Source organism: Rhinoderma darwinii, chromosome 11 (assembly GCF_050947455.1).
Source record: "Rhinoderma darwinii isolate aRhiDar2 chromosome 11, aRhiDar2.hap1, whole genome shotgun sequence".
NCBI classification, from domain to species: Eukaryota; Metazoa; Chordata; class Amphibia; order Anura; family Rhinodermatidae; genus Rhinoderma; species Rhinoderma darwinii.
The window spans coordinates 102,026,220-102,043,131 of NC_134697.1; the positions used below are offsets into that span (position 1 = coordinate 102,026,220).

The following is a 16,912-nucleotide window of genomic DNA, read 5'->3' on the forward strand; positions in this document are numbered from 1 at the left end:
GTATCCCGTGCCTGTGTTACGGATGTATCCCGTGCCTGTGTTACGGATGTATCCCGTGCCTGTGTTACGGATGTATCCCGTGCCTGTGTTACGGATGTATCCCGTGCCTGTGTTACGGATGGATCCCGTGCCTGTGTTACGGATGGATCCCGTGCCTGTGTTACGGATGGATCCCGTGCCTGTGTTACGGATGGATCCCGTGCCTGTGTTACGGATGGATCCCGTGCCTGTGTTACGGATGGATCCCGTGCCTGTGTTACGGATGGATCCCGTGCCTGTGTTACGGATGGATCCCGTGCCTGTGTTACGGATGGATCCCGTGCCTGTGTTACGGATGGATCCCGTGCCTGTGTTACGGATGGATCCCGTGCCTGTGTTACGGATGGATCCCGTGCCTGTGTTACGGATGGATCCCGTGCCTGTGTTACGGATGGATCCCGTGCCTGTGTTACGGATGGATCCCGTGCCTGTGTTACGGATGGATCCCGTGCCTGTGTTACGGATGGATCCCGTGCCTGTGTTACGGATGGATCCCGTGCCTGTGTTACGGATGGATCCCGTGCCTGTGTTACGGATGGATCCCGTGCCTGTGTTACGGATGGATCCCGTGCCTGTGTTACGGATGGATCCCGTGCCTGTGTTACGGATGGATCCCGTGCCTGTGTTACGGATGGATCCCGTGCCTGTGTTACGGATGGATCCCGTGCCTGTGTTACGGATGGATCCCGTGCCTGTGTTACGGATGGATCCCGTGCCTGTGTTACGGATGGATCCCGTGCCTGTGTTACGGATGGATCCCGTGCCTGTGTTACGGATGGATCCCGTGCCTGTGTTACGGATGGATCCCGTGCCTGTGTTACGGATGGATCCCGTGCCTGTGTTACGGATGGATCCCGTGCCTGTGTTACGGATGGATCCCGTGCCTGTGTTACGGATGGATCCCGTGCCTGTGTTACGGATGGATCCCGTGCCTGTGTTACGGATGGATCCCGTGCCTGTGTTACGGATGGATCCCGTGCCTGTGTTACGGATGGATCCCGTGCCTGTGTTACGGATGGATCCCGTGCCTGTGTTACGGATGGATCCCGTGCCTGTGTTACGGATGGATCCCGTGCCTGTGTTACGGATGGATCCCGTGCCTGTGTTACGGATGGATCCCGTGCCTGTGTTACGGATGGATCCCGTGCCTGTGTTACGGATGGATCCCGTGCCTGTGTTACGGATGGATCCCGTGCCTGTGTTACGGATGGATCCCGTGCCTGTGTTACGGATGGATCCCGTGCCTGTGTTACGGATGGATCCCGTGCCTGTGTTACGGATGGATCCCGTGCCTGTGTTACGGATGGATCCCGTGCCTGTGTTACGGATGGATCCCGTGCCTGTGTTACGGATGGATCCCGTGCCTGTGTTACGGATGGATCCCGTGCCTGTGTTACGGATGGATCCCGTGCCTGTGTTACGGATGGATCCCGTGCCTGTGTTACGGATGGATCCCGTGCCTGTGTTACGGATGGATCCCGTGCCTGTGTTACGGATGGATCCCGTGCCTGTGTTACGGATGGATCCCGTGCCTGTGTTACGGATGGATCCCGTGCCTGTGTTACGGATGGATCCCGTGCCTGTGTTACGGATGGATCCCGTGCCTGTGTTACGGATGGATCCCGTGCCTGTGTTACGGATGGATCCCGTGCCTGTGTTACGGATGGATCCCGTGCCTGTGTTACGGATGGATCCCGTGCCTGTGTTACGGATGGATCATCCCGTGCCTGTGTTACGGATGGATCATCCCGTGCCTGTGTTACGGATGGATCATCCCGTGCCTGTGTTACGGATGGATCATCCCGTGCCTGTGTTACGGATGGATCATCCCGTGCCTGTGTTACGGATGGATCATCCCGTGCCTGTGTTACGGATGGATCATCCCGTGCCTGTGTTACGGATGGATCATCCCGTGCCTGTGTTACGGATGGATCATCCCGTGCCTGTGTTACGGATGGATCATCCCGTGCCTGTGTTACGGATGGATCATCCCGTGCCTGTGTTACGGATGGATCATCCCGTGCCTGTGTTACGGATGGATCATCCCGTGCCTGTGTTACGGATGGATCATCCCGTGCCTGTGTTACGGATGGATCATCCCGTGCCTGTGTTACGGATGGATCATCCCGTGCCTGTGTTACGGATGGATCATCCCGTGCCTGTGTTACGGATGGATCATCCCGTGCCTGTGTTACGGATGGATCATCCCGTGCCTGTGTTACGGATGGATCATCCCGTGCCTGTGTTACGGATGGATCATCCCGTGCCTGTGTTACGGATGGATCATCCCGTGCCTGTGTTACGGATGGATCATCCCGTGCCTGTGTTACGGATGGATCATCCCGTGCCTGTGTTACGGATGGATCATCCCGTGCCTGTGTTACGGATGGATCATCCCGTGCCTGTGTTACGGATGGATCATCCCGTGCCTGTGTTACGGATGGATCATCCCGTGCCTGTGTTACGGATGGATCATCCCGTGCCTGTGTTACGGATGGATCATCCCGTGCCTGTGTTACGGATGGATCATCCCGTGCCTGTGTTACGGATGGATCATCCCGTGCCTGTGTTACGGATGGATCATCCCGTGCCTGTGTTACGGATGGATCATCCCGTGCCTGTGTTACGGATGGATCATCCCGTGCCTGTGTTACGGATGGATCATCCCGTGCCTGTGTTACGGATGGATCATCCCGTGCCTGTGTTACGGATGGATCATCCCGTGCCTGTGTTACGGATGGATCATCCCGTGCCTGTGTTACGGATGGATCATCCCGTGCCTGTGTTACGGATGGATCATCCCGTGCCTGTGTTACGGATGGATCATCCCGTGCCTGTGTTACGGATGGATCATCCCGTGCCTGTGTTACGGATGGATCATCCCGTGCCTGTGTTACGGATGGATCATCCCGTGCCTGTGTTACGGATGGATCATCCCGTGCCTGTGTTACGGATGGATCATCCCGTGCCTGTGTTACGGATGGATCATCCCGTGCCTGTGTTACGGATGGATCATCCCGTGCCTGTGTTACGGATGGATCATCCCGTGCCTGTGTTACGGATGGATCATCCCGTGCCTGTGTTACGGATGGATCATCCCGTGCCTGTGTTACGGATGGATCATCCCGTGCCTGTGTTACGGATGGATCATCCCGTGCCTGTGTTACGGATGGATCATCCCGTGCCTGTGTTACGGATGGATCATCCCGTGCCTGTGTTACGGATGGATCATCCCGTGCCTGTGTTACGGATGGATCATCCCGTGCCTGTGTTACGGATGGATCATCCCGTGCCTGTGTTACGGATGGATCATCCCGTGCCTGTGTTACGGATGGATCATCCCGTGCCTGTGTTACGGATGGATCATCCCGTGCCTGTGTTACGGATGGATCATCCCGTGCCTGTGTTACGGATGGATCATCCCGTGCCTGTGTTACGGATGGATCATCCCGTGCCTGTGTTACGGATGGATCATCCCGTGCCTGTGTTACGGATGGATCATCCCGTGCCTGTGTTACGGATGGATCATCCCGTGCCTGTGTTACGGATGGATCATCCCGTGCCTGTGTTACGGATGGATCATCCCGTGCCTGTGTTACGGATGGATCATCCCGTGCCTGTGTTACGGATGGATCATCCCGTGCCTGTGTTACGGATGGATCATCCCGTGCCTGTGTTACGGATGGATCATCCCGTGCCTGTGTTACGGATGGATCATCCCGTGCCTGTGTTACGGATGGATCATCCCGTGCCTGTGTTACGGATGGATCATCCCGTGCCTGTGTTACGGATGGATCATCCCGTGCCTGTGTTACGGATGGATCATCCCGTGCCTGTGTTACGGATGGATCATCCCGTGCCTGTGTTACGGATGGATCATCCCGTGCCTGTGTTACGGATGGATCATCCCGTGCCTGTGTTACGGATGGATCATCCCGTGCCTGTGTTACGGATGGATCATCCCGTGCCTGTGTTACGGATGGATCATCCCGTGCCTGTGTTACGGATGGATCATCCCGTGCCTGTGTTACGGATGGATCATCCCGTGCCTGTGTTACGGATGGATCATCCCGTGCCTGTGTTACGGATGGATCATCCCGTGCCTGTGTTACGGATGGATCATCCCGTGCCTGTGTTACGGATGGATCATCCCGTGCCTGTGTTACGGATGGATCATCCCGTGCCTGTGTTACGGATGGATCATCCCGTGCCTGTGTTACGGATGGATCATCCCGTGCCTGTGTTACGGATGGATCATCCCGTGCCTGTGTTACGGATGGATCATCCCGTGCCTGTGTTACGGATGGATCATCCCGTGCCTGTGTTACGGATGGATCATCCCGTGCCTGTGTTACGGATGGATCATCCCGTGCCTGTGTTACGGATGGATCATCCCGTGCCTGTGTTACGGATGGATCATCCCGTGCCTGTGTTACGGATGGATCATCCCGTGCCTGTGTTACGGATGGATCATCCCGTGCCTGTGTTACGGATGGATCATCCCGTGCCTGTGTTACGGATGGATCATCCCGTGCCTGTGTTACGGATGGATCCCGTGCGTTTTACTATACACGTTACTGTGATAGACCCGCACATTTCCAGTCCTTTTTTCTAGTTCTGTAGTAACCGCATGTAAACTGCTCTGCATCTTTGTGTCGGTCTGGGATTACTGGTTTCCAGTCTTACAGGGAGCTTTCTGAATGCAGCCAGCAGTGTAAAGAATGGTGTATGCAGGAGGGGCATATCCAGTGGGGGAGGAGCTTAAAACTTGTTGCGCTTAGTGTCCGCCTCCTAGTGGCAACCGCTTATACACAAGGTATGTTTCTCACAGTTTATGGCAACCAACCAGGTTCCAGCTTTTGAGGCCCTGCGCACATCACGTTTATCCTATACATCAGGAAAAAGCTCCCGACGTATCCGTCACCCGTAGGCTATAATGGTATTTACCGGATACACCATGAACTCTCAGAACCTTGTTCATGACGTTTTATAGATCCAGGGTGACGGAGGCCGCTATACGGGCACATCAGGAAGCTCCAGCGACGTAACGAAGCTTCTCCGGCTGCCATGCATGTCCAGGGTAGATGCATCAGTGGAGGGCTGCCGTACGTGTGGTGTGTGTGTGTGTATGTGTATATATATGTACAGGCTAAACGTGAAGTTCACAGGGATTCACCTATACACGTGACCTTGGCCGCCATTACAACAGGAATAAAACCTTGATGCATTAAAAGAACTGAAAAACGGAGCGGTCTCCATAACCCGTCATTGACCATACAAGCACTGGAGCGGTTGTGGGCACTCGCAGTCTGATGGTTCCCGCTATTGGACCCCCACCCATCTAACATTCATCACTTATCCCACCATAACGGTATAATGAGCGGGCTCAGACCCCCAGGTTCACGCTGATCATCAGAGCGAGGGCAGCGCGGCGATCCCGGTGCGTGCACGAGCACCTGTGGTGTACGAAGAGTAGAAACTGGAAATGTTTGTGTGTTTCTTCCTTCTCGTCCGTGTGAGGGGTAAAGTCTGTCTCTGTGTTTAAAGCTTTGTTTTTCTGTTTCAGAGTGAACATTTATGGGGACGTTTTCAATTCACTTTTTATTATCTCAATCACTCTGCCCTGAGCCTACATGGAGCTGGTTATTGACTGCATATCTCAACCGGTGGTAGAGTCCGGGGTCCGTGTGCCGTGTCAGGAGGCAGAATATTCTAGTATAACAAACTCAGAACATAGAGGTTAAAGGGGGTGCTTCTTTCAGAACAGCACCACAACTTTCCTCAGGTTGTATGTGGTATTGCAGCTCAGCCCAATTCACTTTAATGCAGCCGAGCTGCAATACCACATACAACCTGAGGAAAGGTGTGGTAGCCATTTTTTTTTTCTCTATACCTGGGCAACTCTTTAATGACCACCAATACTCTTTTTACTGCAGTCAATAAGGATACTTCTGTCACAAGCCGGCACAGGACAGCGGCCGGGCTCCTGCTCTGACGGATGTGATCGCCATTGCCTCCGATCTCTGCCGTTTAAACCCTTAGATGCCACAATCAATAGTGACCGCAGCATCGAAGTGGTTTCAGATGGAGGGTCTCCTGGCACCCCCACGACACAATTGCAGGGTACCGATGGTTTCTATGGCAAACAAAGGTTTGCCATTAGTGTGTGCCTCTGGCTGGGCCTAGGAGGGTGCACAGAAGTATTCTAAAAAATCAAATGATCGCCCAGTAAAGTCCCTAGCGGGATAAAAAAAAGTGAAAAATAGATCAATAAAGTTTTTTATCATAAAAAATAAACCTTTTTTTAAAAAAATTCTTAAATGAAAAAAAATCTACATAATTGGTTTCGCCGCATCCGTAACGACCCGAACTATAAAATGATGACGTTAATGAGCCTGCAGGGTAAACACTGTAAAAATAATCCAGAATTACGGATTTCTCCATCTCGCCTTCCAACAGAAAATAAGAAAATATCAGTCGTATGTGACCCAATAAAAACTGTCGTAGCACAAATAACAAGCCAGACACAAAACTAGGAAAAGATGTCAATCCCCGTGATCGCAATGACCCATAGAATAAAGAACTTTATACCGCGCTGTAAACGGCGGCAAATTAAAAGGCGAGACCTGTTCTCAGGGAATGCGACGACTGGTCATTAAGGCCCAAAATAAGCCGGTCACTAAGGGGTCAGGCAAGAAGTGCCAGGTCCAAGTCAGACGACCGTAGTATACGCCTATGTGGCCGCCACGGCCGTCACACCGACTCATGTATTTCAATGGGGCCGATTGCGCAGCCGTTTCAGCAGACCGTGTGTTGTCCGTTGAAAAAAAAATAGAACCTGTCCTATTTTCCTCCGATTTGAGTTTCTTCCATAGACTCAAGTTGGGACCTGCACGGGTGAAGCTGGGACGTGAGAAACGGCCATTATTCACGTCAGAGTCTGCACTCCTTCGTTTTTCGCATGGAAGCCGCAGGAAAGCTTCCACGTAGATATTGATATAAAAAATGTGAAGCATCTAAAGGAAAATGCCGCCGTCTGGTGTAGGTTACCGCTGTCTGGGACAATGTTATCATGGAGACCGTGTGACAGGACTGTCCAAGTAGATGATGTACGTGGTCCATTAATGTCCCCAAAAACATACGTTGTCCATTGTGGTAGTCCAGGAGATCTTCTCTGGTGTTCTGGATGGTCTCCAGCATAACCCTACATCCGAGACCAATCAGAAGGAGACCCGTAGTCATTTGAATCCGGCTTTGGACCTTCTCTCTCGCTCGATGTTCATAAATGAGAGGGTATAAGGAGTCCGTACAGAAGTGACTCCCTCCCGGTTGAGGTCTGCAGTCCAGTAACGCAGTTCAATGTAAAGGTTGCATTTTCCTTGGTCCCGCTCCCTTTCTTCTCTATACCGGTGCTCCGTTTGGTCCCGCTCCCTTTCTTCTCTATACCGGTGCTCCGTTTGGTCCCGCTCCCTTTCTTCTCTATACCGGTGCTCCGTTTGGTCCCGCTCCCTTTCTTCTCTATACCGGTGCTCCGTTGAAGGCCGTTCTCTGTTAATTGCCTTGCATTTTGTTTTCAGTTGACATTTGGTCAGTGGGTTGCATCTTGGGAGAGATGATCAAAGGTGGTGTGTTGTTCCCCGGCTCAGACCGTATCCTTCCCATTGACTCTCACAACCCACCGTTCACTTCTATAGCTGTAATGTATCGGGTAACTGGCTTATTAACCTCTTAACGACCACTAATCTGTAATGAAAGCCGTCTGTTGGAGCGCGTTGTGTCATAGCTTAGATGGTTATAACTAAATCTAGTCACCCGTCCTTCTAGTCTTGCCTGCTATGGACTCCTCGTCTGCGCTAGGGGAGCAGCTATTAGGCCGGGGCTACACCTGGACTTTCTGTAGCACTACTGGTTGATTTGAACTCTTGAGTGACCGCTGCAGTCCACAAGATTACAGTTAGTTGCATACAGTCTTGTGGACGGCAGCTGTCACTCAAGAGTTCAAATCAACCAGTAGCGCTACAGAAAGTCCAGGTGTAGCCCCGGCCGTACTCCCAATACCATCGCACTTATGGATAACCTTTATCTTTATTGGCCTATTATACATACCGTGTCCTTTTGGTCTCCGTCGGGCTGCTCTACCTGGCGGCCCTCTGTTGGAGGTACATGATGGTCCGACCGTAGTCCAACTCGTGACATGGTTACTTTAGATAAGGGATGGAGCCGTCCAGACACTAGAGGAAAAATTTATCCTGTCTAATTCCTTAGCGCCCCCTTCCCTTGAGAGCGAATACCCATCATAGTCCGGCAGCCGCTACACACTGTAAGGGTCTGTGCACACAACCTATTTTCAGAAGTAATTCAGGCGTTTTACTCCTCAAATTACGCCTGAAAAGACGGCTCCATTACGTCTGCCCTTTGCTTGCAATGGGTCTTACGATGTTCTGTTCAGACGAGGTGTCATTTTACGCGTCACTGTCAAAAGACGGCGCGTCAAAGAAGTGCAGGACAATTCTTGGGCCGTTTTTGGAGCCGTTTTTCATTGACTCCATTGAAAAACGGCTCCAATTACGTCCTTAATGGACGCCGCAAAAAACTCCTCCTTTTTTATAGGGCCGCAATCCAAACGAGGACTTTGGGTAAAACTGATACGCTTCGTTATGTGCAGGTCTGGAGGAGCCAATGCATGACCCTGGGATTCAAAGGGCACCAAAAAGAGAGCACCTGTGTCCTGCGTCGCCTCCTCGGAGCCGGCCGTGTAGTCATTTTGCCTAGAGTACTCCCTTAAAATAGAAAGGTGACATCCACAGTGCTTCCCCCGTAGTAGTGATGGCCACAGCGCGCACCCCCCCCCCCCATTAGTGTCAGCCACAGTCCTCGTTGGTGCCATCAGCCACATTTCCCCCTCCAATCATTACCTTTCCCTGCTCCTGAGCTGCCCCTCTTACTGATCAGTGCAGGACCACCCACCAGAGGATGATCATATCCGTCCTGCACTGATCAGTGTTGGAAAGAGAGAACGGAGTCCAGCCCCATCCTTGGTGCCAGAAGACCTAAAAGGGTTGTTCCTATTGGGCACCCCCGTCCTTATGACCTATTAGAGCCTATGGATGTCCCAGAGTGGAGAGTGGCTCTTAGTCTGGTAGACTTGGTGCGACCCATGTAATACCTTGTCCCATCCAGCCGTTCACTTGGTTGAGGGCCATAGATTTCTCCTGCCATGGGGATAATGTGTTGTCACGTGCAGCCGGACCTCTCACAATCTGCTTATTAGTGGTACTGCTTGGTTTTGCAAAGGTCTTCTTCAGTTCGGTACCACCCCTGCAACGTGTGTCCATCCTTCAACACCATTCTTTTACCGATCTAAAGAAGTCCAATGCTCGGTGCTGATTATATAGCATTTATAGCGCCGTTTTTCTGATGCACCGCTCCAAATCTCCTCCATAGAATAAAATGATGATCTGGCGGTCACCACTAGAGCGAGTTTAGCAGCTGACTATTCTACTTTATACTCCATAATAAGACTGTGTACAGAGAGCTCCCCCTACTGGTGATTGCAGGCAGCTGGAATTGTATCATATAGCTCTGTCTATGCAGGGGATTTGGAGCTCTGTATCAGAAAACCGAAGCTCAGACCGATATAAAGAAATTAGTCGGCACAGACTGTTGGACCTAAAAATGAACTGGTAATAATAGAACAGTCCCTTTAAGACAAAGTTTATTCTGCATGAGGAACGTGCTGTCTTATTGACCTCACTAACGCTTCTGATCTTCAACACTGAGGATCCCAGTCCTACAAGGGTCATTTAAAGGAGTTGTCTAGGATTAGAAAAAACATGTCGCTTTCTCCTAAAAACAGTGCCACACTGGTCCACAGGTGGTGTGTGGTACTGCCGCTGAACCCCTTACATATTAGTGGAGTTGAGCTGCAGTACCAGACACATCCACAAGTGTGGCGCTGTTTCTGGAAGAAAGCAGCAATGTTTTTCTAATCCTGGACAATTCCTTTTTAGTCCCTGGGATTTTGAAAATAAGTCTGGGTGGGAAACGATGGCGTCCCCCAATCTCCGGTCATCACCACGTGGATGTGTTTAGTTGTGAAGTATACGGATGTCTAGGGCCTATATGATCACTATGCTGCTCGTGGCCTGTGCCGTGGAATGAGACGTAAGCTTTGTGTGTGTTTGGTGACCTCTGCTTCCATTGGCGTGTAGTCCTGTTACTTATGCAGCGTGTCGGTGGAAATCAGCCGGAGAATTCGGTGCTGTTGGTCTATTCCGGCCTCCCCTGCATGAAAATGGTTTTGTCCATTATTTCCACGTTTTCTTGAGCTGCACTCGCAGATATTGATCAGTGGAATAAAGTTATCGAGCAGCTGGGAACCCCCTGCTCAGAATTCATGAAGAAGTTGCAGCCTACGGTGAGGACCTACGTGGAAAACAGACCCAAGTATGCCGGGTACACCTTCGAGAAGCTCTTTCCAGACGTCTTGTTCCCTGCAGACTCTGAGCACAACAAGTTAAAAGGTGAGTGCCTGTTTTATATATCCAACTGTATAAAGACTGAATGGGAACATTGAAAAGCAACCAAGATTGGGAGTGTATGGAGGTCCTCCACAATGAACGGCTGCCTCATCTGTCCCTTTTCTACCAGTGACGTGATCACCAATGATTTGTTATCCTTGACTCTTACACAGGCCAATGATGGGTTGAACGATCGTTCCCAATCCTTGCCGATCGTTCCTGATCATTGCCCTGGGTCCCACAATATTTGCACAATATTGCAGGGTCTTGCTAGTTATGTAAAAAGGGAAACGCCAAAACAACTTCTGAGTAAACCATGGTTCAGCCCTGGGTGCCGGCTGTCATATTCCTCTCGGTGGCCATCCGGGCCAAAAGTGCTTGTGTAGTGTGAGACTGGCTGTTTTTGTGTTTTTTTTTGTTTTTTTACAGCAACTGTTTTCGTGAAGTCCTTCCATGAATACCGTTCTTCAGTATTTTTTGGACTTGTTTTTAAAACAAAATCTTATTTCTGCTGTGTTAAGAACAGAGGGGGACATGCTGACAGCTTGCAGGGAGAGGAGGGGATATGTTAACCTTCTCCTGTCCCTGTATGGATTCAGATGACTTCTGAGGAAGAGAGGGGTAACGTGGACTTTAATACGGGCAATGCGGTGGTTGAGTGGTTTTACAGTAAAAAAATAAAAAATCTTTACACCGTAAAGTGATCCGTGCATAAATCCTGGTCGTTCTAAAGGGTTCACTTACATTTTCTTACAACAGTGTGTTGTGTGTGGGAAACTGGTAGAAAAGTCGCACGTGTAACCTCTGAGGGCTGAGTGTTATTTTTTTTTTCTCATTCTCGCAGCCAGCCAAGCCAGAGATCTGCTGTCCAGGATGTTAGTGATCGATGCTTCCAAGAGGATCTCCGTGGATGACGCTCTGCTGCACCCCTACATCAATGTTTGGTACGACTCTCTAGAGGCTGAAGCTGTGAGTGTTTTTCCATTTCTTTTTTTTTTATGTCCGTCGTTTCTGCATGATCGTAGAATTCAGCTATTGCTCTTTAACCCCCTTCCTGACATTTGACGTACCGCTACATCCTAGCCGGGAAGGGGAAGCTTGGAGTGGGCTCACGGGCAGAGTCTGCGCCACACCTCAACAGACTCCGATACAGCTGCCAATGAAGGGGGCCTCCCTTTTTTGACTGGACCCCCACACCCAAAGCAATCGCCAGGTGCCAATAGTTGTCATGGCAGCCAGGGGCTGAATAAAGTCCCCAGGTCTTCCATCTTTGTCCTCCTATTAAGCTCCTAGGCAGGGCCTAATAGGAGTCGGTAAAAAGCGCAATATTCTGCAATACATTAGTATTGTAGTATATAATGCAAGCGATCCAACGATCACAGGTTCGAGTCCCCTATTGTAAACTGATAAAAAGTCCCCTAAAGTAATGTTGAAAAAAATAAAACTAATGGGTATCGCCGTTTCCGGAAAGGCTGGTAGTGATGTATATTCATTGTCAGGACACTGCAGTAATGTTAGTGTATGTGGCTGCACATAGTGATAGAACTATATCGCTATGTGCAGTGTAAATGAATGGGGAGAAGTGCATGATGCTGATTGGTCAGCGTCATACACTCCTCTGTACAATGCCCACTTGGTCTAAAGTAAAACACGCCCACTTGGGCATTAAGCAACTCATTAGCATAAAGCTAAAATCGCTCATAAAGTGGTTTAAAATAGATAGTTTTTCTAAATAAAAAGCATTACTGTCACCTACATTATAGCGCCGATCCCCTTATATAGGAGACAGGGCACTTATAATGTGGTGACAGCCTCTTTATTACTAGGACCACTGTTATCTACATTATAGCGCCGATCCCCTTATATAGGAGACAGGGCACTTATAATGTGGTGACAGCCTCTTTATTACTAGGACCACTGTTATCTACATTATAGCGCCGATCTCCTTATATAGGACACAGGGCACTTATAATGTAGTGACAGCCTCTTTATTACTAGGACCACTGTTATCTACATTATAGCGCCGATCTCCTTATATAGGACACAGGGCACTTATAATGTGGTGACAGCCTCTTTATTACTAGGACCACTGTTATCTACATTATAGCGCCGATCTCCTTATATAGGAGACAGGACACTTATAATGTGGTGACAGCCTCTTTATTACTAGGACCACGGTTATCTACATTACAGCGCTGATCACATTATGTAGGAGACAGGGCACTTATAATGTAGTGACAGCCTGTTTATTACTAGGACCACTGTTATCTACATTACAGCACTGATCACATTATGTAGGAGACAGGACACTTATAATCTGGTGACAGCCTCTTTATTACTAGGACCACTGTTATCTACATTATAGCGCCGATCTCCTTATATAGGACACAGGGCACTTATAATGTAGTGACAGCCTCTTTATTACTAGGACCACGGTTATCTACATTATAGCGCCGATCTCCTTATATAGGACACAGGGCACTTATAATGTGGTGACAGCCTCTTTATTACTAGGACCACTGTTATCTACATTATAGCGCCGATCTCCTTATATAGGAGACAGGACACTTATAATGTGGTGACAGCCTCTTTATTACTAGGACCACGGTTATCTACATTACAGCGCTGATCACATTATGTAGGAGACAGGGCACTTATAATGTAGTGACAGCCTCTTTATTACTAGGACCACTGTTATCTACATTACAGCGCTGATCACATTATGTAGGAGACAGGACACTTATAATGTGGTGACAGAGCCTCTTTATTACTAGGACCACTGTTATCTACATTACAGCACTGATCACATTATGTAGGAGACAGGACACTTATAATGTGGTGACAGCCTCTTTATTACTAGGACCACTGTTATCTACATTATAGCGCCGATCTCCTTATATAGGACACAGGGCACTTATAATGTGGTGACAGCCTCTTTATTACTAGGACCACTGTTATCTACATTATAGCGCCGATCACCTTATATAGGACACAGGGCACTTATAATGTAGTGACAGCCTCTTTATTACTAGGACCACTGTTATCTACATTACAGCGCCGATCTCATTATATAGGAGACAGGACACTTATAATGTGGTGACAGCCTCTTTAAGTTTTATCTAAAGTACCCCAAACTGGTACCAATAAAAACTACAGCTCGCCCCACAAAAAATCACCCCTAACCGTTCAATCAACGGAAAAATAAAAGTTCTGGCTCTATGAATACGGTGACACAAAACAATCTTGTTTTTAACAATTAATTTTTTTTTTCTTTCCTTTGTAAAACATAAAAAAAAAAAGTTCTACATTTTGGTTTTGCGCTATTCGCATTGACCTGAAGAATAAAGTTAACGTGACGTATTTACCGCAGGGTGAACGTTGTAACCGCAAAACCCAAGGCACCGTGGCGAAATCGCGTGTTTTTTGTTTTTTTTAATTCCACTCCACAATGAAAGTTTTTCCGGTCTCCCAGTAAATGATACAACGTTAAAAACTACAATTCGTCCCGCAAATGTTTGTTTTTTTCTCATACGGCTATGTTGACGGAGAAATAAAGACGTTACGGCTTTTGGAAGGCGGGGAGAATTTTTTAAAAAAATTATAAATTGCTGAGGCGGCAAAGGTTTAAAAGGAGCGTGTAAAGCCGCCACACTGGTTGTGTAGAGCAGAAGTGGCCGGGTGGGTGTGAAGGAGTCCGGGGGATCTTCTCCTGCCTCATCTCTTCCAGCTCTGTGAGGTTTTTATTGAAACCATTGAGGATCAGAGCGGTTTGGCCTTGAGGACCAGAAGAACTTGTTTTGATTTTTGCCTCCATTGATTGTGGCATACCAAGCGTCGATCAGGGGAGAGATCCATTGTCCCACAGTGCTCATACAATGATGAGTATACTAGTCCCGATCCTGCCGCTCATGACGGGTAGGCTTATCTGTCCTCAACTAGTTCAAGGCCTTTTCCTGTCCGGACATGTCGTAGAGCAGCTCAAGAGTGCACGGGGAGACTCGCCGCATGTGTTCTATGGCGGAAACCCTTGAAATGAATAGGTTTCATCAGGCGCCAGTGGTTTCCGTCATGTAACCGATCCGGCGCTTCTGGAACTGAGAGATTCTTCTGACATATCTCCTGCTGACTTCTATCCGGTGCAGTGTTGTCCCTCAGACCTTCATATATTAAAATCCTCATCTACAGCAATATCCACGTCCTCACTGGCTTGATATGAATGATGGTTTAGAGCCTCACCAGGTCACGTGACCATGCTGCCAGGACCTTGTAGGCCATCATATGGCAGCATATAGGGCTGTGTTCTTCTGCTCATAGCGCTGTACACAGGGTAGACTGCCATTTTTCACGTAACACGTTGACCGGCGTGAAGACCTTTCCTTCGAGAGCTGAAAAGTTGGACCCTATGCTGTAACCGGAGTATAGTTGAGGATTTGTGTGTTCACTAGTTTTAACGGGTTGTCTCAGGGTAGGTATTGATGGTATATCGCTAGGAATCCGATCACTGTTAGATGGTTCTAGCAATCAGCCGGTGTGGCGGTGACCATAGGAAATCACTTTGTCTCTTCACCGCTCTGCTTGGCATAATAGGTCGACCATACACCCTCGAGAAAACTCAAGCCGTACCGGCAGCTGAAGCGGCCTGGTGTTTTCCTAGCCCCACTACTGCATCATTCTCTGATCATTGGCCGGTCACTGGGATCAGACATGGTTGGGTAGTTCTAGCAATATGTCATCAAAATCTGTCCAGAGGCAACATCTCTGAAGGCTCTGTCCACCTTTTTTAAAGCAATTTATTTTTTATTTTTTTGTCCAATGCATCTAAAATTAAATTGATTTAAAAATAAATAATCTGTGTTGTGTTTACAGCTTCTATGCGTCTCCATGGTAACAGACTACAAACGGTGTAGTCTGATCCCACAATCATCCTCCCTTCCTTCTGTCCCTTAGTTTTTGTATATATACTTTTCAGTAGGCTAGTAAGAAATACGGGAAAGATGGAGAATCGGACTACGTAGGCTTTTTGGTGTCTGTAATCATGGGAACACGTAGGTCTGCATAGGAGCTGTAGAAACAAAACTGTAGGAGCGTTTTTTTGTCCTCCCCCAGACCTATTGCAAAGTTGCTGCTTTTTGTATTTTAGATGCATTGGGACATTGCGTTTTATTCTACATCTAAGCTATTAAGGCGATCAGTCTTCATTTCCCCTGCAGGAGGAGTGAAGAATTGCACCTTGCCTATCATCAGTGGGTCTGGGAGTTCTGTCTGCAGGGGTCCGGGCTGGGGACCTTCTGTCTTAGGTGGATTTAGATTGTCGTCTGGTACTGGCATGTAGTCCATATCTTCTACATGATTGGGATCTAACCCTATCCATCCGATTTTGATTTACAATTTTTTTTTTAATTATTTTTTAAACAGCCTCCACCAAAGATACCAGATAAGCAACTGGATGAGAGAGAACACACAATAGAGGAATGGAAAGGTATCGTATCCGCTGTAAAAGCCGAGCTGTCTATTCCCCTTCATTGCGCCTCTTTGAATGTTTAAGGGAGCAGGTTTGCTGACGTTCAGGATGGGGAATCTGCCAGGTTGTCTTCTGACCAAACCGGATACGTCATTATGTATCGAAAAAAGAACAAATGATTTTTTTAACATTGTAAAATAACGTATCACCGCCCTCATGTAACATTGATCTTCACCAAAAATGGCATGAAAATTGGACTTCATATCCTCCACCTATACCAACTCCAAGGCCAGATGGCCACGAGAGTAATAGGGCACGTGTAATCTATAACTAGAGTAGTCACATGGGTGTATATTGAAGATCAGGTGTGCACTGGGATCGGGAGGGAGTAAAATGTGTCATCTTTCTGAATTGTGGACTCAACATACTTGATCAGTTACCAACGGCTTGACAGATGTAGGCGATAAGGAAAGGGTTAAAGACTCTTGCGTTGTTTCGTGTTCTGGCGGTTCACGTGCTTCTTCACTTACAATATCGTGTATTTGTCTTTACAGAGTTAATATACAAGGAAGTTCTGGACTGGGAGGACAGAGCCAGGAACGGGGTAATCCGGGGGCAACCTGCCCCTTTAGGTTGGTTTCATTTGCACAGAGTCGGCCGCTCAGTCCATGTATTCGGGAAGGGGTTTACACTGTTCTCTATTACCCAAATAATAATAATAGTAGTGGTGGTAGTAATAGTGTCAGGTCCGTACATCAGGATAGCTCCCTTCTCCCTGTTATTTCACACCGAATAACCACCTCTGTAAATTGAAAGTTGAAGGCATGCCCGGAAAGAAGTAAACCAGCCAAAGGTGTTGGTACACAGCCTTTCCCTTAATCAGACAAGAAGA

At 48.5% G+C, this 16,912-nt stretch overlaps 2 protein-coding genes across 5 annotated transcripts in view; one reads left to right on the top strand and one right to left on the bottom strand.

Annotated features, from left to right (window-relative positions):
* The window catches only part of FTSJ3 (FtsJ RNA 2'-O-methyltransferase 3), a 319,479-nt gene that overhangs the window by 166,715 nt on the left and 135,852 nt on the right, over positions 1–16,912 (bottom strand). The window lies entirely within an intron of this gene.
* Positions 1–16,912, top strand: part of LOC142663557 (mitogen-activated protein kinase 8) — a 35,910-nt gene that overhangs the window by 16,378 nt on the left and 2,620 nt on the right. For 2 of the 4 annotated variants that reach the window (XM_075842299.1, XM_075842302.1), the window contains exons 7-11: positions 7,617–7,688; positions 10,380–10,562; positions 11,404–11,528; positions 15,975–16,038; positions 16,575–16,652. In XM_075842299.1, the coding sequence (XP_075698414.1) occupies positions 7,617–7,688; positions 10,380–10,562; positions 11,404–11,528; positions 15,975–16,038; positions 16,575–16,652 (522 nt within the window). The remainder of the gene's footprint in view (positions 1–7,616; positions 7,689–10,379; positions 10,563–11,403; positions 11,529–15,974; positions 16,039–16,574; positions 16,653–16,912) is intronic. The other 2 variants (XM_075842301.1, XM_075842303.1) reach the window with 2 other exon arrangements.